Genomic DNA, 25,391 nt, shown 5'->3' with positions numbered 1-25,391 from the left:
ATCACCTGCCACAGACATCAGCTGTGACCAGAAATCGAACGGCGCTCCATCCCAGCTGAAGGCACACGTAGTACAGCCATTCGCTCTCTCTAGCTGCTCAGTCAGTGTCTCAGGAGAGAAGCAAGGCAGCAAGTAGACTTGCTTAGCATGACATTATGTAATTGGACGTATCAAAAGTTAAGATTTGGAACCATGACCTGATCATCCTGATAAGAGGATGAACGAATGTAAGGTGTCTTTTAAAGGCCCTATATTAATACGATTCTTAATCATCTTTTGCGGGACCGTATATCAAATTATAAGCACTGCAGTAGATCAGGGAAGACACCACTTAGTGAAATAATTCAGAACAAGTGACTTCATATGTATGGCCCTGTCTGCAGAACCACGATAGGAGCTACTCAAGGTCAGGCTAGTGAATCAAAAGAGATGGAATCTTGTTAAGATGGATTAGAAATAATCAAGGTTATCAGCAAAAACCATATAATTATAATGTATTTTTGAAGTTGATTAAAGCTGTGTGCAGGTCTCAGCTGGGACTACGAGATCTAATGTGAAAAGTATAGTGAACATTTTGGGATAAAAACGATAATACTAATAATTACCTCGTTACATTATATGTTTTAACGACTAGCTTTACATTTTTATTAAAATATATAATTGGCCACTTAAGGATTTAAATTACATGCAGGCTTGATTTTTCCTTAAAATCAACGATCGCTGAAGCAGTGGGCCCAACAGTTCAATACAGCCCTGAGGCATGTCTGTAGATGTCTCTTGCTGTCTTCAGGCACGTGTACACGTCTCGTGTTGTTTGAAAAAAAAAGGAAAATAAAATGACGTTCTCATCGATTGTATCCTTTTCCTCTCCTTCACCTCCCTAGCCTCACACACTTTAAATCTAAAGCTGTCCCCGATGTTGTTTCTCTTCACTGCGATAGTTGCCGCCACGGTGGGTAGCTATAATAACGGCGCGATTGTCGCCCATCCCCAAACCCATTCAGCGGCAAACCGAGCGGAAGATGGATTGTTCGGGAAGGAGGAACCCCACGTGTACAGCTGCCAAGTGCACGGCAAATTCCCCTCGCTCCTGCAACGCTCACTTCAGGCAGGGAGCTCTCCCACCAACGACCCGTCCACCGTCAACCTCGACACAACCCCTCACCAACCTCCCCCCACGTCTTTCGTAGATCTCCCCCTTCCTGACTGACCCACCCACCACCCTCTACATGGCTCAGCGCACTAGCCTGCCTTTCCATCAAATTACATTTAATGGCCCAAGAAGAAAAACGAGGCGCACTTTTTGTTGTTGTTGCTGTTTTAAGTCGCGTTGTGCATTGTTGCCTAGCCCCATGCGTGTCGCAGTGGGGTAGAAACAAGCTGGGTATGTACAGTGTGGTGGTTGTGTGTGGATTTCTTTTTGGATGGATGGAGATCGCCTATTATGTCCTCACAAGAACGAACATTCCCACAATGCACTGTGTCAGCAACATTGGATAACTTTCATTTTAATATAAATAAGTGCAACTGTTTGAGTCGTGATGGGTTTGTCTGGTACTCAATAGATACTATGAGCGAACTATTCATAAGCCGGGTTAAAGCTGATTATTCTCATCAGGCCCCATGCACCCATCTCCAACTGTTGTTTAATCCGTCTCTCTGGCCCCTCTGTTTATGTGCTATGAAGAAGGGCCATTCCCCAATGTTGCCGATTATATATATATTTTTTCTTTTAAGGCAGTGCTATTGACAGATGTGTTGAGTTTCTTTTTTTTATATAGGCTACGATTATAAACTGCGCAATGGTAACACATTTAGCCATACAAAAAAAGTGATTGCAAATTATGCACAATTCCGACACACAATCGTTTTCTTTTTAAGTCAGTTGCTGAGCACAGGTACAAAGGTTCAACATGCCAAGTGGCCAGCAAACAAGATGTGTAATTCCGTAGATAAGCGTGAATATGCTTATTGAATTAAGCAAGATCATACTAAACTTGGGAAGAGAGATAGATAAGAGGGAATGTCAAGGTCAAGGAGTGCGGAGGAGGAAGAAAATCATTGTGACTTGCAAAATGAAGGTTGAACACAGTATGGATGATATGAACTACAGAATAAAAATAAACATGCTTTAATTAAATTTTGATTTAAAGCTTTCGTGACTGCAGGGATTCATATTCTTGGTGCTTTCGGTAAAGTCACGTAGAAGGGAAATAATAAAATAATACAAATATAAAACAGTAAAAATTCTCACGTTTCGACTGCAACACAAGCAATCATCATCAGGTGTGAATCGTGAGAATTTGTATTGTTTTATATTTTTATTATTTCATTTCTACGTGACTTTACCGAAAGAACCAAGAATATGCTTTAATTTATTCAGTCATCCATCCAGCCTGGGAACATATCAGCCGGAATGTGCCTGGCCTCGGCATATCTCGAAATGTGAGCAAGGCTGAACCTGGGTAGTGTTTTTCAATGCCTTCATCCAACACTGGATTATTGATTTAAACACGTTTTTTTTTGCCACAAATGCAAATCTGTTAACTCGTATATGTGAATTAACTGGAAACCAAAAAGCAAAACCAAAAGCGCATGCGTGCACCTGCTGTAGACTCCCATACATATAAAGCATCTCATTATCTCATACGGAAGCCAATATACGAGCAAGTGGTTAGATATAGAGCCGGTACATTAATGCTCCGATAAGCCAGGTAAAATGCTGTGAATGCGTGTTTTAAAATATAAATCTCATAAATGCCTTTTATCCAGGAGGAGATTAGATTAACTGACACTTTCGGAGATGAACAGTGAATAAAAATGACGAGCTTACCGTAGTCTGAGAATGAGCCAATACTTGATAAGGTGTGAGTGATGCGTTGTTAACTTTGTGAATCTCTCATGGCTTCAGGCTTTTTATTTTTTATGAAGCCGTATCCCACAAAAAAAAGGCATGACCACACGCACAAGGATATCTGTGAAATAATAATAATTCACGTGTGTCGTAAATCACCGAGCCACACCGAGGAGGGGCCTGCACTTTTGGCCGTATTTCTGTAGTTAAAGGCCACCAACATACATCAATTCATTTATTCTAACAACTGGGCATTTCTTCAATTTGGATCTTTACTACATTAAAGGTTTACTATATAATTAAAAGCGCCGAATCGATGCCAACTATAATTTTCAACTCCAGCAGCTTTCGATGGTTAACATTCTGACTTTCTATAATTAATACACTGTAAGAGCAATTTCTTTCTAGTAACGCAACTATCTTGTGCAACTGAGTGTTATACAATACCCAAGCACCGGGAGTGGTGGCTCTGTACTATAAACCCAAGAGATCTGAATTTGATTCCCACTCACGTCCAATATCAATGACCAATATCTGAGCCAATTTTCGGCGTCCTCCCAGGTCGACTTAGTCTTAATTGAGCACCTGGTGTGGTTTAAAAACATCGACAATGAGGAGAAAAATGTGGCTGGTTGTATACTCTTGGTTCTTTCGGTAAAGTCACGTAGGTAAAGAAAATATTAAATAAAAATAAATCGAAATAATTGATTTAATGTTATTTTTTTATTTCATTTTTTATTTTCTTTATCTACTTGATTTTACCGAAAGAACCAAGAGTATGGATCCTTGCAGTCACGAAAACTTCAAATCTAGAAAGTAGCTGGTTGTGTTGCCGATCACACCACCCCTCTTGTGTGTCCTTGCCAGCCAATGTTGGTGCTCCTTTACCCAACAGCTTGCGTAGGCTACATGGGGGGGGGGGTCTTGTGAAACGATAATACCAAACAATATTTTCACATGCTTTTCCATTAAAAGTTCTGGGTTTCCTAAGCGAAAAAGAACATCAAGCTAAAAATAAATGACAGGCTTATGTAACTCGCACACAGGTACAACCATGCTGCACAGTTTGCATGCTACATGAAAAGTATTAGCAACTATCAAACGGCATAGGATGCCACCAAGAGAAGGCGGCCATTTTAAAATTCAAGCTCGGCAGGATACAAATGCTGTGTTCAGCAACGTCTGTATAGGACACGATGATGTATTCCCACTGGGTTTTTATGTTTCACATTACGGTATGTTAAAATACCACATACCTTAACTTTTTAATGATAAGTTTTTCAATGCTTTTAAGAAAAATGCTATAAAATATTGAACATAGCACACATTACTGTACCTCTGAAAGTGCATTTGTTAACATACAACGTGCATTCATATTTATTGTTGACCATTGACTCATATTTAATGTGATTGTGAAGGTTAATTTGCAAAAAATGTGAAGATGTTTGTGCAAGCATTTACCATGTTCACTCATATGCTTTGTTGTTTTGTTTCTCAGAAATGTCTCTAGAGTTGGATTATTTAAGGAGAGTTTGGCTAAGAATATACAAATGCTGAGCCAGGTAAAAGTTTGCGAGTTCAAATCCTGGCTGGGGGGGATGAACTCACCCATCAGCCCTCCGACGTCAATAAAATAAGTACCATTTCACCGGGAAGTCAATGGTGATTTTCCTTTGGATAGATTCACCCCCGTCACAGGAATGTGGAATTTCCACCCCAGTTTCGGGGCTGTAAATTGGAGATGGGCACTGCTCTGAGCAGTAAATAACGAGCAATGGTTTGGACTTTATTAAATCAGTGCAGCTTGCGGGCCATGTATTGCACCGTATTCCACTGCAAGAATTAATTAAACTGTAGCGTGGCCTTTCTGATACATTGTGGTGTGCATATTAAATATTTTACATTCAATCCAAGTATAACATAGTACAATTCCATTGCTTATATTCATTTTAAAATTAATGCAATTTTCACAGCGATACTTCCCGACAGCTGCCATTAATTTCGTTTTTTTTTTGTCGCTGATATTTAAGTGGCTTTATGAAACAGTGAATACACTACAGGGTTTTACCTTGGCATTTATAACTAGAAGTATAGAAGCTCACAAATGACCAACGTGAATATTAAAGATGGAGCATGCATTATATATTCACAAATTACTGTGAATAGAAATTTATTTTTTATATAACATAAAGAACCCCTATTCTAATCAGGACTATGTCATTCCCAGGTTATTTTGTAGAGACAATTAATTATTTGCAATTTCAAATTGGGGTATTATATGTACAAAAATTTTACTGGACAAAATGAGCACTTACAATCGTTATGTTAATTTTTTTTTTTAATTCGTAAACCTTTTGTTGGATAACTCCCATTAATTTTTCAACAGACAGTAGCCTATGTCACGTGTTTTAATAACGGGTTATTTGTCTCTCCGGACATCCTTCGATTGCAACACTTTGGGCCTCAAGTTCAAGGAAAACTATCAACCTCGTGATGTCAAACAGCTCATTGGTGGAGAACGTGGCTCAGTGCAACTGGCTCCCAATTGGAAGGTTGTGAGTTCAAATCCTGGCTGGGAATTGACAACCAATCATCCCCCTGGGGAAGTTTATTTGTATTTACTGCATTGTGCGGAAGTCAACAGTGGTTGTCGTATAGATGGATGGACGAACCCCCACCATAGCAATGTGGAATTTCCACCACTGGCTCAGGTTTGTAAATAGGGGATGAGCACCCTCAGCACTGCCTCAATGCTTCTGATAATGATGATATTAGGGTTGACTAAATATAAGTATGAAATATATAACACTTTCTCAACTGTAATCTTGTTTAATCTAGGAGCCTGTGGAACACTTAAAACGTACAACATGTGACACACATTGATTATTAACGTTCATGTGATATAGTTCATTATTATATTCGTTTATGATTATTTAAGGTCATTATTATTCATGTAAATAGCACATTGATGAAAGGTAACAATTTACATTATAAAATAATAAACATGTATTTACGGCTTTACTTATAATTATCATGAGAGAGTTATCGTATCAATATATGTGGTAATGCAGTTACTGTACAATGATAGCATAATAGACTTGCTTTATTTTACGGCTTGTGAAAAATGAGTATCTTTGTTAAGTTTAAATGAACCAAACCAAAACTGAAAATGCATTAACTTTGTAAATGCAGTTGGTACCGTTTAATTTACAAAACGGTAATGAGTTATACTCGTTCAACTATGCAGGCCATTCACATGTTTCGAAATTAACCTTTCAAAAATAATTATCATTTTGCAAATGCCTCCGTCACCCGAAAAGCTTTTATTTCCCGCTCAAGCGCAAGTAATTGTGGCGGCTCAGAGCAGGCAGGGCATGCACACAAACCATCTCCTCGCCACAGTTTCTCTACCGCAGAGGAGAAGATGGCATTTTTTTTCTCTCTTGGAAATGTGCCATTGTCATCTAAGAGCAGAGCACAGGGAATATTGCTTGGGAATAGAGCACGTGCAATGCACAATTTTACAGCTGTTAATATATTATCTACATACCGTACAGGTAGAATGTTCCATTGTAATCCGGACTACACAGGAATATGAAGAAGGGAAAAAAACCGATGAAATGTCCCTTTTGATGTACCATATATATATTTATATATACAGAATTCTCTTGAAAGCAATCTTGTCGCTGCACCTTTTGTAGCAATTTGAATCGGCGAGGAACGAATTCACATCCCAAATGCATTTCGTGGGGACGATGTTTGTGGCTCCTCCTATCAGTAAAAAAATCGTCCTGCCAGGAGAAATTTGAGGATTTTTTTTTTGTCCACACGCAGCAGCAGTCGAGCACTGCATCGGTGCCACTTTACTGGGCGATGGCTGTGCCGGTTTGGGTGAGGAAATGACAGCCCTGACGAGATGACAGCCACGAAAGACCCCGACTGCCTGTCGCTTACTGCTTACTGCAAAGCATTAGCTTGTCCATCTGCAAAGGTTATTTTGTGAGGATGTCAAGCTTTTAGCAGACAATTCTATTCGCAGCAGTCCTGCCTGTAAATATTAGTGACATCTTCATATAGCGTTGGGTGTACATGTATATTTTATTTTATGTAAAATTGTTCTCAGATGCCTTTATTGCTTTAAAGTGGGCAATATAAATAACGATGTATTGTTTGATAGATATCCAAGGGTGGCATAAGTAAAGTAAAAAAAACTGAGTACCCCACAATTCATGGCTGATGTCTTTGTTTGTGATGATGGCTATTGGGTAACTATTATATTAGTGAAGGTTTAGTGATGCATTTACCTAGCCAGGCAGCTCAGCGATAGAGCGGGTGAGTGGCATCCAATGAGAAAAAGGTTTCGAAGTTCAAATCCTGACTCGGGGTTTACTCAGACCATCATCTGTCCGGGGTCGAACAAAAATGTAGGAACCTTCCACAGCGATTGTCCTGTGGGTAGACTTGCCACTGTCATGGACATATTGTAAACAAATGAGCATATGCTCAATGCTCATTTCAGCTGGAAATCATTCTGCCTTTTTAATGATAGATGTCCTATTTATATGAGCTTCCAGGATAGGCTTCACTTGCGTATTTCTATTTGATCATTTCCACTCAGAGAGAGGCACCAGATGTTAAACTTCGGCCCAGAACCGGCCCTAGACCTTTGGGGGCCCTAAGCAAAATTTGGTTGGAGGCCCCTTTGATGTATGATTTTTTTCACCCACTCGCTAGCAGTGACTCTAGGGGGCCCTCTGCTGGCCACGGGGCCCTTTGCAATTGCAAGGGTCGCTTAGTGGCTGGGCCGGCTCTGCTTCGGCCTCATGTGTCCCCTCAAGCCTCAGAGTACGCTAAGTCTCGCCGTGCATGTTACGGCAAATCTGAGGTGCAATTCATCCAAGACGATGTCCACCGAGGAGAAGGGGAGACGATTGGTTTGTGTGCATGTGCAAGGTGGATTATCACACTGCAGGATCTTAATTATTATTGCAGGTGTAACAACCACGATAATCCTGCACGCCGTCTGCTTCACAATAAGGACGTTAAAGATCCCCTTCTCGTCATTCGCAAGAGCAGGAGCCACTGTGCGCCAGCGTCAGGGTCCAAATCGGCCAAACTTGAAAAACTACACTGCAAGGTTACTCCATTGGGATTGTAGATGGCAGCAAGCATTGCCCCCTACTGGCACCCTAATACCCCAGGTCATAATAAACAAAATGAACTTTAAACTTTGGAGGAGATGGTGGAGGATTGGGAAGGCCTTCATCCAGCAGTGGATTGATGCTGACCGATGGTAATGATGACTCGAGGTGGAAGGCCTAACCAAATAAACTTCCTTAGTTGGAATAACCTATGTCGAGAAACGTTCAGTTATAGTATTGAATAACGGTTCAATATGAATTCTAAATATCTGGGCACAACAACGGCAGAGTCAATTTTAAATCGGTGAATCAATACACCGTTACACGCACAGCCCGACGTGAGGTGCAACGTGTGTGGTCCCTCGATTCAAGAAAAAACTTTTGTTTGCCACTTTGATTTGAAAGTATGTTGTTCCACTTTGATAATGTATATAAATACAAAACGGGATGCAGCCGTGGTGTAAGGGCTAGCACACCGCAGAGATTACCAGTTCGATCTCCCAGTGCGGCAAGTTGCAATATTGGGCAAGGTTTTTTCTAAAACCAATCCCCCCACTCCTCACCCCTGATCTTTGTCCAACCAGCAGTATCAATGGATTCACCAAAATGAGTCGATCGGTAGGTCACGTGTGGTGGGGTCAAAGTGTGTGTACTCCTCTTCCAAGACGTCTGGCCAGCATGGCAGAGTAGGGAAATCAATCCCCTTAGAGGTGGGTCTCTATTGAGCTCCCTAATAGCATCGGGATGGTTTCGTTTTATTTGTATGTGTTTGGGTGATTTGTTTACCTTTCTTGTACTTTGCACTACGATAATGTTTTATTTTTATTGTTTGTTGTTGTAATGTTGTTACCCGCCCCTCCTTGACGTCTGTGAATAAGAGCTTTATAGCTCATCGGATTCCTCCAGTTGACATAAAATATTCTGATTATGACCATCTGCAAGCAATCGGCGTGGAGAATCATTTGTGGCGCTGCGCCATTACCTTTATTTGTAATGTACGTTCAAACAACAGTTTTGTTTTCGTGTCGTACTTAGAAGAAGAAAATGGAGTCGCTAAATGACGTACCTGTGATGTGATTGTCATTGGCGATGGGAAAAAAATCACGTGACCCCCCCCCCTCCCCCATTGTCAGTACCACATTATTACTTTCGCAGTGGAACTGCAGCTGGTGTCTATCCACTTAGCAGCTCAACATTTTCAGTTAAAAGGGCTCAATTAGAATTTTTCACCGTTTTACAGATTCCACCAAACCCCCTTAAATGGGTGGCAAGCGCGAGCACATTTCACTTTATTGTTGTGGAAAATTCTGACTGCAATACGCGTGCAGGATTAGCATACAAGGCATGGGACGTTGCTTGGTGGAATTAATAATTTACGTCAGCTTAGTCAACCGTGAATTTTCAATACAAGTCATTAAACAGCGTTTTTAACGCACTACTGCCACGTGCAAATTGGTCACTAAAATCACGTTAATATAGTCCTGCAAAGAGCAGTGTACGGGCACCCTTTAAATGGCGGTAAACGAATGCAACTGAAGCTGTTGACAGTTTGTTTTCACAATACTTACTCTTCTTCGACTGAAACAACTTTAAGTAAACTACTAACGCAAGAGAGGGAAGTAGAGCCGGGACATCCGATTATTTCTGTTGTGTCAAGCAAGAAAAGGCCACTTTAACGATGTATTTGGGAGAATTTCTCTTAAATGCAATATTGAACATATGAGTTGCACTGTTTGGTGAGATTTCTGAATATATTCTTCGCCTTATGACATTATACAGCACAAATTAATACAATGGTGGTGGGGGGGGGATATTACAAAGAGAAATGTGATATATAAAAAAAACTAAAATAATAGAAATATGAAAAAAATACATTTGATCTGCATCAACAGTGTTGGGGGAGAAGCAATGATTAGCGGTAGAAAAGTGCAACAAAATCAGGGATCGTGATGAAGAATAAGCAATGTATTAAGATTAAATGGAGGTTGCCCAAAACTCTCCCTCTATTCTCAAGAGAAGTCAGACCAAACATGCAGCTAATTATCTTGAAGATTAGCTGTGCGGCTTATTGTAAGGACACAGAAATTAATTTTGAGCCCCTCGTGTAACATTAAATTACCTTGCCAGACAAGAGGCAAAGTGGTTCACAGTACAATTTATAACAAGCGATATAATAGTGCTTTAAAGGGACTCAGCATCACTTATCTGGGCCAATAAAGGTTACAGTGTTGCCTTTTTTCATGGCCACATCATTATTTCTTAATAGTTGTCAAAAAATATTTTAACCGTGCTGGGAAAAATGTTAATCCAGCATATGGTTTGAATTACACAGTCCTGAGCTACAACAACAACAACGAAACAGATGAAATATATGATCTTAAATATAATGTTGTAACGTTCGTAAAAAAAATGTAATTGCAAACTTGGGAATGAAAACCCCAAAAAACTCCTGGATGCAATAAACACTTAATTAAAACAATGTTTGCCTTTTAAAATATTTATACTAAATTAAGGAATCCTGCTGGGCTGCAGAGAAAAACAGACCAGCACTTATGCTTAAAGACATCCTATTTCCATTGCAGAAAATGTGATCTAATACCCATGTAATTTTTAGAAGAGGGAAAAACACATTCATTTTGATTATCCATGCATGAAGTAATCTCCCCTATTTTATGCTCGACTTATGGTAAATATGTGATGAAGTACATTTGGGATTAATATTTTGCAAGAATGGGTGTAATTTTGTAATTGATTTGGAGCCACTAATGAATTGTTTCAGGGGACGATTCTGCTTCCACAATGCTCAGCATTCTTTGAGCTTTTCCCGGTGTAATTAGCCACTGATTGCATCTCGCCTTCAAATAATAGCCTGCACTCTGGCGGTAAAACTTGAAGCAAACCAATACGTAGCATTGCTATTCAGTTCCTGAATAAAATAATTCTGAGCAATTAGGTCACCTTTTTAAATGAAGCATCTCAATGGGGTGGCGCTAACATGTGTTGCAATGAGCATGAGTGAGTATTTAAAATCACAAATGGGAGCATGGTAATAGTTCATACGAAGGGAAAAAATGCAATTGCAATTTAAAGGCATAAATGTTTGGCACAATGAGTATTCTAAATGGTCTATATGCCACAAATGAATATGCATAATTGCCCATGAGTGAAACGGTGGGGTAGCAGTTACGTGGTAATTTCAAAACCGAACCACAGCTAACATCAGTGATATCTGAACCGGTCCTGAGATGCCTTACTTCATCAACCTGCACTGACCAGCGTGGTGAAATATTGTCTAACCCAGCAAACAACGTGGCACTGGGAGGCATTCATTCAGCTGTGGGTTGGCAAAGGCATGAACCTGTTCTTTATTTTGTATTATTGTATTTGTGCATACGTCAATTGGATGCAATCGAATTATGGGCGCCGAGGTGGCAAGATGTTAACTACCTACTATGCAGGCATCATGGTTGGGTTCGATCCCAACCCTGACGCCTGTATATTTGGAATTTGCATGTTCTCCCCGTGGTCACGTGGATTTTTCTCCAGGTTCTCCGGTTTTTCCCTCCGCATTTAGAAACATGCGTTTAGAGTATATGACTCCTATAAATTTCCACATGATAAGCCACTTCGTTGAGCTATCATTTGTGGCCAAGTCGTTTCTTACAAAGAGTTGTACTGTATAGCTTACTGGGCCTTACCTGGTAAAAAAGAATAGAACACATTCAAGAGGAAGTGCTCCAAGAAGATGGAATGATGAAATCAAGTTTTCGTGTGGGAGGGCCACGTGGATTATTACATTGTGGAGATTGTGAGCTGCGCTGGTGGCTTGCGGAGGCGTTCATCCAGCAGTGGATTGACCATGGCTGATGATGACAGTAAATCAGAAGATGAAACCCAGCAGATTGACAAGGAACGTAACCTTAGACTTGATACCATCCCTGGGGCAGCAGTTTCAATGTATAAATACAACAAATAATTATTTAGCAGAACAAAGGCTGCTTCAAACATGAGATCTGGCATTGTGTGTGGTGGGCTAACGTTTTGCAATCTGTCAGTCATGAAAGAAAACATTAGGTTTGTAGTTGACTGCTGACAAACGTTGCTAAAAGATCAACGGCATATTAATGAGAAATGTATTGTACGGACTGCTTACATTTCCAAATGAACAACAATGATTTTAAATTAACTCATTGTCCATCATTATAAAAGCTGTAAAGATATAAACAACATTACAGAACTTTAAATAAGGTACTTGAAATTACGATATTCATAATTTTTACCAAATATACTTATGAAGAAAAAGCATTAAATAGTTTGGAAAATAATAATCATGATACGCAATCATTCACACGTCTGTGTCAATCCACTCCAGGATGAGGTCCTTAATGTGCCATATCAGTCATGGGAGTTGTTGGATTAACATACTTCACCACGCTGGTCTGCGTGGATTGTTCATAACAAAAGTTATTTTGGCTTAGATCGTGAAAATACGTGTTAAATGCCATGTGAGTTGGTGGAGTAAGAGTCAGCAAGTACAAAAATGGTCCAGGAATCAAAAGGCTCCTGCAGTGTATAACTACAGCCGCTTTGGTTTTAAATAATTGTTCATTTATGGGCATGACTCAGAGACATCACGTTGACTGTGAATAAGAAGAGTAAGTGGGCTTGGGTTTAAGACAGACGTTGCTAGAATAGATAATGGCTGACGGAGAAGACGGGAGATGGAATGGGAGCCAAAAATGAAAACACACCGAAGAGGGTAGCCAGCGTGGAGATCTAGTGATGAGATCAGTTCATGTGCAGGAGTGAGATAGACTGTGGAATGCTGGACCACAAAGCACAGTAATAGTCTTCTTGGTTCTTTCGGTAAAGTCACGTAGAATGGAAATAATAAAATAATAAAAATAAAACATAATAAAATAATTCTCACGACGTTTCGGCCACAACGCAAGCAGCCGTCCTCAGGTGAAGAACAGGTCTGTCAGAAAAACAGCGTCACAGTAATAGTGTGGGGTCGCCTTCATCCAGCAGTGGAAATCCATGGTTGATGATGATTATTAGAAAACGAGGATTAAGGAGGCATGTTTGTTTACCACCACAAGTCAATAATCACTGGCTAGTCAATGGAATGGAATGTTAATTGTATACATGTAGTAAGTTACATTGCTACTCCTAAACCAGACCACAGCCCATAGCTTTCACATCAATGTCCTCTAAAGGGAATATCAATCTTGCAAGTGCTCTTTGACATGCACATATTAAAAACCCACGGAACTCTTCACAGTGTTTGAATACTGAACACCGGTTTAATTCCCCCCCGCCCCCAACAATTATATTTAAAGTGCTCTTCACATCATGTAAGGAGACGAAGAAAAGTCTGTTCAAAACTCTGCAGCTGTCAGTGCATCACTCTGTGTCAGAGAATGAACTTGAGGAAATGACATCACGTAATTCTTAATTCACTGCAATCGGCCTCTGCAATCCCATACTGGAGGCACACTTTGTACATGCCCTGCAAAAAAAGCGTTTGTCGCAAGCCAAAAAACAAGATGTGGGAGCTTTAGAGCTGAAATAAGCCACATATTTGAAAGACCTAAGTTAATCGTGGGTATTTTTTGGTGTACAATGGAAACCTGGCCGAGACTAGCAACTCACTGCACATGAGAACTCGGTTTAATGGCAGGGTCTGGATTTGAATCCAGGCTTTCAGCTGAGTGCTCTGACTCCTGAGCCACCTAGCCACCACCAAGAATCTGCAATCTTATGGTCCTCAAAGCAAGAATACATGTTCCCTGCTACTCAGTATATAGCTATGTGTAGCCACCGCTGTCGAAAAATGGGACAATCACTATTAACATTTTGAGCAATGAAATGCAAGTCGACATGGCACTGCGGTAAATGTTTTCCAGCATCGGGCTGTGTAAAATGACTTTCAAATATAAGGGAATTAATTGAACGCCAGAGTGCAGAGACAACTTGGGGCATACAGGATTTTAGTAGTGAACAAAACAAGGCATGAAAGACAGGGTTAATGTTAATTTTATTTAGAGCCATCAATCATTCTATTATCTGCATTTGCCACACCTGACAATTTCCTAAAAAGTCCAGACTGGCTCATTATACCAATTAAAGAAGCCTCTAATTCATCACTTGGCACGCTCCATGTTTAGAGGTCTTTAAATAAAAAAATATATAAATGGGCTATTTTCTATTATTTATGAATTGCCTCCCCCCCCCCCGATTGTGTTCACGGTGTCATGCAACCCTTCGTGTTGGAGAATGGCCCACGGAAGTGGATTTCAAAGAACCACGACTTAACTGCTCTTCCACACAGTAGAGGACAGCACGTTCCTGCCTCCCCCCTTAATTCGGGGAGTGGTGGCATCCTTATTGTGCACTGGGCTATGAACCCGAATTTGACCGACCGAAGTTTGATTCCCGATCATTAGTGGCGAACGAACTCTGAACTGGTCCTGCTGCCCCCCTCTCCACTGGCCAGCCCTCCGCACACTCATACTGCATAATGGTCCAAGTCACGTGACACACAACTAGATGCGCGTTTGAACGCAAGATGACTCATAAGCGAGAGAATATGGCCCGTGGAGGGAGTTGAGGACTGGAGATGAAACGGCGCTAATTTAGCCATGCCTGCTGTTCTACTTAAAATGTACACCCACACTTTTTAGCACCATCAAGTGAACTGTTAATAGCTTTTTAAAAAAAGAATTGTAATGATGACTTCAACAGGCGCTTGTTACTCAATTGTACCACGTGTAAGTGTGGTACAGGGAATATTCCCCCTTGCGGCGAATAATGCAGCATATTGCTTTGTATTTTCATGGGCAGCCAAATATATTTCACAAACTATACCCCTGCTTTTTTCTGTTGTATGTAAAGTATTGTATTTGTTTGTTGTGCGGATATTATAATTCCCCAGGTTTATAAAGTCCACAACAAAGTCCACGAGCCTAGTGAGTACTGGCCATTTATGACAGTTACGGGTGGAGTTAGTGGCACAGTGAATGACACAATGTGTCATGAACCCGGCGACCTCGGTTTGATTCCTGGCCATGGCTAACATCAGTGGCAGGTGATATCTGAACTGGTGTGAAGTATGGTCAGATTCTCCCATGACTGAACAGGAGGCTCTTCATTCAGTATGGCTGAACATGAGAATTATTTTATTTATCAAGGATTAACAAACATGAAATCTCATATCACACAGCATGTTATCTATACACATTTATATTATCATTCTGATATAAATCTGTCTATACTGTTCGGGAATGTCTTTTAGAAGAATAAGTCAGAATACAGAACGCGTCCGAGAAGACGTCTCACTGAGCAAATGGAGCAATTCAGTTGGCGGTGGTGCAGGTGCTGGGTGAAATGATGCACCACCAGATTGTGGAATGTTGAGGTGGTTTGTGTAGGCCTTCATCCAACAGTGGATCAATCATGGCTGCTGCTGCTGATGATGATGGCGATGATGATATGTGAAGGGGAGCAATCATGTGACACCATGTGTGAAAGTTAGGTTTTTTTTTATTCCTGCCCAAGCAGTCGTTCCTTGATAGACAATGAAATGACCATGGAGAATGAACTAATGGTATGTTAAGGGCATTGAATATGGTGCATTGAAAAAAAGCCACGTTAAATTATACTGGGGGTCGTAACTCAGCATGTGCTGCAAAGTGGCACAAATGACAGAGAGCTCCAAAAAGAAGATTGCTGCTACTACTACATCACAAAGGCATAGCAACGAGAGTGTAAAACATCGGCTGGAGTGATGACAGAGTGTCCCTGAACTCCTGACATTCTGACACGCAGACGGCACCATATATACGCTAAGCTCGATGCAGTCACCCACAGCGGAAGATGCATTGCAAATTAATAGCGCATCCTCTGCATTGTAAAACACTCCGCAAAGTAAGATGAACCCCAAACTTGTGCCCGGTGTCAATAACGTTAAACAAATCTGGTCGCTCAAAGACAAAGACACAGGCTTGCCGGATTATAGGACACACACCCCAACTTTTGCTTTAAAATACAAGGGGGGTGGGGGGGGAAGAATGGTTTCTTATAATGTGGAGAATGGTGGAGATTTTTCTTGATTAAATCTTTTATTTCATCATGGGACCTCCTTTGCCAGTACCAACATATGAGAATAGGTTTTCCCCTTTTTTTCTGACAACAAAACAGGTGTTAAGATGTTAATACACCAAACTGAAACCTTTTACAAGGAATCATGTCTGATTTAACCACAATGCTTGTGGTCAGAATGCAAACAAAAAACATACTCTGATAATATATGCATTGTCTTTTAAACTGATTGGTCCACACCAGAGACAGCTTTCTTTGGAGCTTAGTCTCAAAGATATTTGAGTATTAAATCGGTTAGGAGTATTGGGGCGACTGCGAGCGACTGGCCAATGGTCATACTGCACCGCCGCAAGTCGCCCCAGATCGCGCCCCCCCCGCCCCATATGCAACACAGACAATATCAGTAACATTCGAAAGTATTTGGGCAAATTATTAAAAAAATCACACAAAAGTCTAAATTTCTGCCAATTTGTATGTAAACAAAAAATAATTGGAAAGGATGCGCAAAGCACATCACCACATGCCCAGAACCAGTCAGGAAAAAATAATCTCCCACGACTACACCACGGGCTTGTGGTGGGCAGTTCACAAAAATACACCGTTGCCCTGTACTTCTATGTGCCCATATAATTTATGACTGGCACTAACCAGTGATGGTGAAGTATGCCTTGAAAATGAAGCAAGTTAATTATCACGTTTCTTGGAGACCCAGTGTATGGTGCACTTAAAGGATACAATTTAAGCACCATAATTCGATCAATAGTTTGCGTTGTTTGATGTTTATTCTTCGTAGGCACATAGAAATAACTAAAACGTATTAATTATCCCCTGCACATGGATGGGTCCTACTCTCTACGGCTGAGACAGATGTCTAAGGGAAGAAGAGGAAGACCCCAATCTGTCTAACATTATACATTAGACAGGATGGAAGCTGTCTCAGATAAAAAACGCAGCGACGGACAGAGATAAGTTGAGAGGCTGCTGCACAGCAGCCCAAAAGACCAAGGGACTTGAAGAAAAATATTAATATTAATTCGCATTTCTTTTTACCCAGGAAAGCCTCACTAAGTGAGGAAGCCCTGCTAAGTTTTCAGAACAGGAGACGATAAGGCAATGTGTTTTCCAAACTGAGTCATTTTAAAAGTGTTTTCTTCTTCTTAGAAATTTGTGGCAAGGATTGGTGGATCACGCAAATTCGGGAAGCTCTCAACCCGTGGGCATCAAGGTCAACATCTCCTGGCCTTCCATGGTTAAACAGGAACAGCAAGTGTTTTCATTTCCGTTCGGAGATGTGGTGTTACCCCCTCCCACGTGCGGACTGTCCATGGCTGCTCTGGTTTCTTCCCACATGTATAAATGCACGTGTAAATGAAGTGTGCCAAACATCCAAATATTGGACTACAGAGCTCGACAAATTGTTGGAGATGTGAGTGTTACTCTCCTCACACGAGTGGGGTTTCTCCGAGTCCTCTGGCTTCCTCCCCACGTATGTAAACACTCATCAAACAAGGACTGCGATTTTATTATTATTATATTATTTTATTTTTATTAATTTTTATTTTATTTTTTACCTACGTGACTTTACCGAAAGAACTAAGAGCAAGGACTGCAGAGCATGTGCAAGTTGTTGGCACCTGTTGTCTGCCTTGGCGCTTGTCTGTGGTTTCCCACGCCTGCAAATAATCTCATCTCCCTCTCTGTCTCTCTGAGAACGAACAAAGACTGCGCGCGTCATAACCCCCCTGAGTTAGTACAGAGCACGCGTGAAATTAATGCAGGAGGTAGGGAAATTGTACGCGGGCACTCACGATGTAGAGCTCGATGAAGTCTCCGAGTGTGGCGGCGCTGTCCACGCGCACCAGCAGGGCGTCCTTGAGGTGCGTGCTGAAGCCCACGGCTAGGCGGTCAGCGCGTGTGCTGGGCCTGTCGTTGGGCCGCCATGTGTACGTGATGAGTCCTCCGCCCTTGCTGAAGATGTACGTTGTTCCCGCTGTGAAGACAAAACCAGAGCGCTCATCGTTATCGTCATGGTCGTCGTTTTCTAACGACGTGGGGCACTTGCGCCTCCTGTTATTGCGGTTGGCTACGTGCGACGCGAAAGAACTTCAACATATATAGGAACATTTCACAAAGGATTAAAATTGTTATTATCAATTTGAAGTGAACATTTTTAGAATGTTGCAACCAATGTGTACTGCTTTCCAATATCATATTGTGCGTGTGTTTACCACTGTTTTCAAATGCCTATGAATGAGATTCAAATAACATTTTTTTATATTCTTTGGGTCTTTCGGTAAAGTCATGTAGAACAAAAAAAAATTTCCTGATGACGATTGCTTGTGTTGCGATCAAAGCGTCGTAGTTTTTTGTCAAATATTTTTTTTTCTACTTTACTGAAAGACCCAAAGAATATGAACTCCTGCACACACGAAAGCTTCAAGCTAATTTTTTTCTTTATTTACAACCCTTGTCAATCCACTGCTGGATGAAGGCTTTCTCACACCATGTCAGCCATGGACGTTGTTTGAACACACCTCACCACGCTGATCAGTGCGAATTGGTGATATCATCCGCCACTGATATTATCTGGGTTCATACAAAGCAGTGTGTTAACCACTGCACCATGGTCCACTAGAATTGTATACATGGACTTTATTATAATGATTAACATTAATAGTAGGTGTGGCATTAGCGTACCCACAGACACTGCGTTTTAGGGAGTTCATCTAAGGGGCGTGTATGTGGGGTAATCCCTCTAATGAGGAAATGTGTAAATATATATTCTTTCAGAACAGCCCTCATCCTAACCATCTTTAATTGATTTTAATATCTGCTTAACTAACCGCAACATAATATCCCATCTTGGCAATGCCCTTTAAAATTCCTCATCACGATCGTTACGTTCATTTGCTGAAGTACATTTTGCGACGTGCATTGTTTCCATCAAAGTGCATCACCCACGCGGATTGCCTGTTTTTGTTCCGAAAACGACAAACAATAACAACAACAACTTCGAGTCTGAACTTTAATAAAACAAACTTTTTTGCACACTCTGCCCTTCATCAAACAACTACGTAGCAGTCAGTTCTTTTAGTTTAAGGTGGTGAAACTGATCATAGTTTGTTTATCTTTCATTATTTATTTCCCAAAGGTCTCTCTCTCTCTGCACACATAAATCCTCCCTTTATAATTTTTTGTTATCCCCCAGGGGGCCAACTTATATATTCGGTCACGTGGACAGCACACGGGGCTGCTGCCGTGGAATAACGCTTTGCTTCACTGGATTTGCAACTTAGACGTTGCCAGTTCGATTCTATTTCCAGGCACTGCAGTTGAAACAGTATGGGTACATCGCCGTTCGCTGATCGGCAGGTAACGTGTGGTGGGGTGTAATGTGGGTACTATCACTTCTTACAAGATGTCTAAATGGCATAGAAGAGTAGGACAAAACACCCTCCGATGGACATCATTGGGCCAGCGGTGGTATGAGCAAGTAATTGCAGGGCTGTACCTGCATTACTTTGTACATTGCCATACAAACCCCGTACCGTATGTTTGCGTTTGGTGTGGAGTGGTGACAGAGTGGTTATCGCGCTGTGCTCTGAATCCTGCGACCCGTGTTCGATTCCTGTTCATGGCCAACACCAATGACGATTATTTTAACTGGTCGTCCCCCCTAGGTCGACTCAGCCTCAAATGAGTAGCTGGTGTGGTCACACAAATGCGGCCGGGGCATGGTGCTGGCAACCCACAACCTTGTGTGCCGTGCAGGCCTTCTTCGCTGCTCGCTAACAGCCCCAAAACTCTGTTACGGCCACACATGGGGATTCTTGTATGTGTGTGTTTACGCGTCGATCCACATTTGCGTCTCCGCCAATGCCCGTGCTCGTGTGAAACAATTTGACTCCACCAGGATGACTGCAGGTAGAATTCTCGATCAAAGATCCAACTCCCACAAATGTCCCCACAATGTTCCCGGGCTGGGTGTGCAGGATTCCACCTCATCCGGTTTACACGACACGGCCTCTGAAAGCGACCGCATCTCACGACGCGGTTGCACTTATAGACTCGATGGAGCACGTGCCTAATAAGTGTAAACAATGATTGTTGAAGTGGCAGGCAAGTGTTATGGTGTCCCCAACAGTCTAACTCGCCAGACATTAATTCTACAAAGACAAACATAACCTCTCCCCCCATAGCGTTAGACCAGACTATTGGGGCAAGTGCTGTCAAGGGGCTAGGTGGCCAACACCACGCCCGACTGCCTTTTGTCTCCGCAGTGTTGATGTTGACGTACTGCTCCAGCACTGATTTGTACATACTACGGGAGGCCCCAGGACTTCTTCAAATATTCGTCACTGTTATTGATCGTGAGCAGGAATTCAACTCCCAGTTGCTGGGTTCATAGTGCAATGCGCTCACTACTAGAATACCCCCTTGGCCACCCTACTCCACTCACGTGACACTCACCTAACACCAATCAGCATTCAAACTTCATCAAGCACAGACCAGCTATGTTTACCAAACATATTCCACGCACCTACAAGAGTCCGTAGCAGGTTTTGCCTTCGAGTAAATGATAGGCAGCACGAGGACAAGCAGCACATTTATTAAACAGACAGGGCACCACGCGCTGCGATTTGTATGCGGTCAGTTGTATTTACCTAGGTCAAAGGTCATAAGTTGTGCATAGGCCAATAAAAAACAATCCCTGGATATTTATGGTCAGAATGAGCACTCATGGGACTGCTGATGATAATAATATTTCAAGTGAATGCTTTGACAGACAACCTATGCTCTGGACGGATCCAAAAATCCAGGTAAAAGCTCATATCTGCTACCTCCTCTGATGGTCCTCCACTTACCCCAACCGGCCCCTCTCATTCCCATCCCCTGGCCCCTCTCCTCACCGCCCTAGCCCCTCTTGTTGTTCTTCGCCCTGCCTGTCTCTAGTGCCATACATCGCATGGGTCATGGGTTTTGTTGACCTCGCGTAAAGGTCACGGGTCATACACAGCTCGTCTTCAATTCCGTGCGTACGGCCATTTTTCATTCCGGTGGAATGAGGCCTCGCCGGAGCCGGCAATATGAAAATTACTCAAGCTAATGTCGTGAATGATAGACTGACAGACTGACAAATTAGTTGTTTATATAGAGTGAAACCTCAATCTAACGTTCCTAAGGGGACCATAAAAATTGAGCGTTAGATCTGGGAAAACATTGGATCAGGGAATACTATTTCCTGCCATAAAAAAGCACGTACTGTATTTAATGCTCACTCTTTCTCTTGGTCTGATTCCCCATCCTTCCCACCTCCTCTTTGACGGAGTATATATTTCAGGTTCCAAGCTTCTCTCACTGGATAAAGTCACATTTGCAAATGTCATTTGTAATTTTGATCCTTACCTGTGTACCAATAGTTTAATGTTAATGTGACATTTTCTTGAGGCACTGCTGTGTGTTATCTTGGTGTGATCGGAGACTGTTTTGTTGTTTGTGCTGCCTTGCCTAACTTTGACAAATCGGACTTACAAAAATGTATTTATTATCCATTTATATGTAGTGACTTTGCTTACCTTTATCTATATTTTGCACTCCTATTGTTTGTTTTGTATCTTTTGCTGTTATAATTTGCTGACCCCACCCATAAATCTGCGATAAAGAGCTTCATAGCTAAACGGATTCCTCCTGAAGTCTAAATAAAGATTCTGATGATGATGTCTCGCATGCCGCACTCTCTCTGCTTTCTCTCACTGTGCACTTTCTGAAACGCTCGCTCGTCACCGTGGCGTGCGCGATGACACCACAACCACGTGACTTTTTTCTTTGTGTTGTGTGCGGTGCTTTCAGCACCACAGCACGTAGATTTGTAACGATATGTAACGTTTGTTTTCTTTCGTTTGTTGGCGACTGTTTTTCATATTGGAATCGCCTCCGGTGCTTTTGCTGCTGGCGGCAATAAAAGTTGTTTAAAAGTCAAAGTCTCACTGTGCATCTCCTGGCCCAGGGTTCTCTATCTCTCTCCTTCTCTCACTCCATACACCACGTGCCTCTCTCACTTCACACATCGACTCTCACTTGGCCCGGAACTCACTACTCATGCGTCAATGCAACTGCATCATTTCGGCCGCATCATCATTGAGCACCCAGGCCGTGTGAAAACACTAGGGGACAGGCTCAGCCCAGGGGATGTGGGCATAGGAGAGACGTGCAGACACAGCATGGACATACATGGAGTATTACAACAGAGGTTGGGAACGACCAGAAAAAAACGATGAGACTGATAGAGTGGAAGAGGCACTCGAACAAAAAAACGATGTAGAAACATCAGCAATAGATGGGCTATGATAACAAACAGTAGAGGGCTTGCCGCCAGAAATAAATGTACCCAGCGGCCTCCATAAAGGAGCTCAACTGGAAGAAGTTCGTGGCGAGAGCACCGGGGGCAAAACACGACGATGCTTCTGATGAGAAAAAAAACGCATCGCCACTGACTGCTTACGACGAGGAATCAAACACGCAGCTCTTGCCACGACGTCGGGGCACACATTGGCCGTTAGGAAACATTCCCAATATACGGAATTACTCGTACAAAACGTATTCTCCATGCGTTGTCAAGCACCAGTAGACAAATTGCTGCCCACCTCTGTAAACAACTACAACACCGGCAGAGTTAGCACCGCTGCTGCCTCGGGCACTTAGCAGTTCAAACCATGCGGTAATTGGCACAAAGCCAATGGGCAATGCCGATAAAAAAAAATCCTCTTGATCGAATGATGAGCTCATGCCAAACTAGCGTATCCAGTAACGCTGACAATGTACATACGTGGCCGAAACTTTTTGCTGCCTGTTGGCAAATTTCAGACTCCTAGGCAATTTCAAGTGGCGGGCATATTATTACCATTAAACTAGTTCACCCAGGAAAGCTTCACCGAATCCCAAGACGATTTATGAGGAGGGTCCTTCCGAGTTTGCGCACGAGGTGGAGATGCTGCTGCTGCTGTGCAATACCCAATCGAGTCATTGTCAGGTAATTTTTTGTTTGCATTTAGGATGTATGGGCAATGGCAGTTACATTATGTTTCTGTTGTTGTTTTAGCTATGGGAGAAAATCTATGCAGAACAGGGGAAGGACATCCGAGTAGGGAATCGAACTTTGGGCCCTTCTTGCTACGAGATGCAAGTATGCAACCGCTGAGGTTTTGTCTCAGAGTGTTTCATCAAGCATGCGCACACCCACACGCATGCCCTCCCAGGGAGCACAGCAAGTGAAGTTGTTGTTAGAACTCTGCTTGCATCAATTGTGATACGTAAATCGTTCTTGCCAAGGGGGAGGGGAAGGTTTGGGACGTGATTATAATGTTACACCTGTTGGACTCAAGGGGTGGAGTGCGGGGAGGGGGATTAGAGACCAAAAGGAGGGTTTGCGAGTAGGATTTATAAATACAACAAAAATATTCCATTTCATACATAACACTGCCGGATATTTTTTTTTATTGTGATAATTAATCAATGCCGTTTCTTTCTTCCTTATTGAGATTTAACTTAAAAAAACATATTAATTAGTCGGGGGCAGATGAGCCGATGTCCATCCCAACCTGTCCGAGGCTTATTCTTAGGTTTTTTCGGTAAAGTCACATAGATAAAAAATTCAAATTAATAAAAGTAAAATAAAAAATAAAATAAAAATCACGACGTTTCGGAAGCAACACAAGCTTCCGTCTTCAGGTGGAACCGTCACAGCACGATAACTGTATCAAGTGAGTTGATACACTTGATACAGCTATCGTGCTGTGACGGTGGAACGGTGGAACCGTCACAGCACGGAAGCTTGTGTTGCCTCCGAAACGTCGTAATTTTTATTTTATTTTTTATTTTACTTTTATTAATTTAAATGTTTACCTACGTGACTTTACCGAAAAAACCTAAGAATATGAATCCTCGCAGTCACGAAAGCTTCAAATCTAGAACTGTCCGAGGCTGCCCGCTATGCGAGCTCGGTGTCAGGCTGGCTCACGCGCCGCCCTCTCCCGCAGCGTCACGCGCGGGGCGACGATCGTGCGTGGTGCACGATCATCCTCTGGGGTGGCGGTTGAGGTCAAGGGGCAAGTGACGCCGCGTGGATTCATTCTACCGTGAGGCCACAATCGGAGACCACAGAAGGCTCAACAACGCACGTGCTCATGTGACAAATGTAACTTTCGAATGCAAACCTTCAATAAGCAGGACAGGCTGGCATTTCAGTCCATTTGAAGTCAAGTTCCTCCTTCAAAACTGTGGGGCCCTTTGACCAATATTTATTTTTATGGATGACAAGTGAAGAGGTCCCAGAGGAGTGTGGAGTTTCTTTGGAGATTGTCGCTTTCCACACGCATGCTGCTCGGAGCTAAGCACCGACTCTGGCACCGTGCTGAGCCCCCTACTCTCTCTCTCTCTCTGACATGAAGTCTCATCCCTGTGATCATTCTGCTCCGTGATTCCTATTCAAACCCAGCTCCGGTAGCAGCTGCCAATGGGTGAAACCGCACGGCCTGCTACTGCGAGCGCTGTCACAAAGTGGGGGAATCTTCACCACGCTGTAAACTGCCCCTATCTTCAGCCAGCTGTACATGGCAACACGACTGCTACTGTACCCCAGAATCTACAGTGAGTAACAACAACTGGAGCAGCACCCTCTGATTGCCACCTGTCCCGTGTGTTCACAGGATCGTCCTCTTGTTGAGGGAGCTGTCCTGGAATATCTCTGAAGTCTTCCTGGGATTTAAAAAAAACCATGACCCTTGATGTCAGTCATGTGATCATACACTAGTCAAGCCAGTGCATTCACATGCAGTTCTCTCATCTTTTGCTATTGGCAGATATTCTTCTTCCCGTGAAGAAGAATACCTCAGGAGGTGGAAACTCGACAAGAGCCACAGCCAACAAAAGGTCACGTGACTTAAATATTTCTCAGAACAGCTGCCTCAGAAAGAGGACTTACTGGGATAACCAGGACAGGTGACAACCACCTACCCCCTGACAATACTTGCCCCAACAGTCTGGTGTAAGGCTTTGTGGGGTGGGGGAAATGTTTTTCTTTGTAGGGTGAAGCACTGCTAATTATCACCTGCGCGCCCTGCATTGGTTTCACCGTAAAAAAAATTGCTCACAGATTATTTAAACTTGCATTTTATACTTTTGTTTTGAAATATGTATTTGGCTAGAACACATGTGGAATGTAAAACTCTCATATCATGCAAATAAAGGGCTTGTACTCGGTGTGAACTGACCAAAAACATTAGCATACCGCCCTT

The 25,391-nt window shown here is 42.3% G+C and overlaps 1 protein-coding gene across 3 annotated transcripts in view; it reads right to left on the bottom strand.

Annotated features, from left to right (window-relative positions):
- Positions 1 to 25,391, bottom strand: part of LOC144729733 (neurexin-1-like) — a 379,724-nt gene that overhangs the window by 90,482 nt on the left and 263,851 nt on the right. For all 3 annotated transcript variants that reach the window (XM_078610192.1, XM_078610189.1, XM_078610193.1), the window contains one exon: positions 17,907 to 18,088. In XM_078610192.1, the coding sequence (XP_078466318.1) occupies positions 17,907 to 18,088 (182 nt within the window). The remainder of the gene's footprint in view (positions 1 to 17,906; positions 18,089 to 25,391) is intronic.

This window comes from Lampetra planeri, chromosome 33, assembly GCF_965212315.1.
Source record: "Lampetra planeri chromosome 33, kcLamPlan1.2.h2, whole genome shotgun sequence".
NCBI classification, from domain to species: Eukaryota; Metazoa; Chordata; class Hyperoartia; order Petromyzontiformes; family Petromyzontidae; genus Lampetra; species Lampetra planeri.
This window is presented reverse-complemented; position numbering and strand designations above follow the sequence as displayed.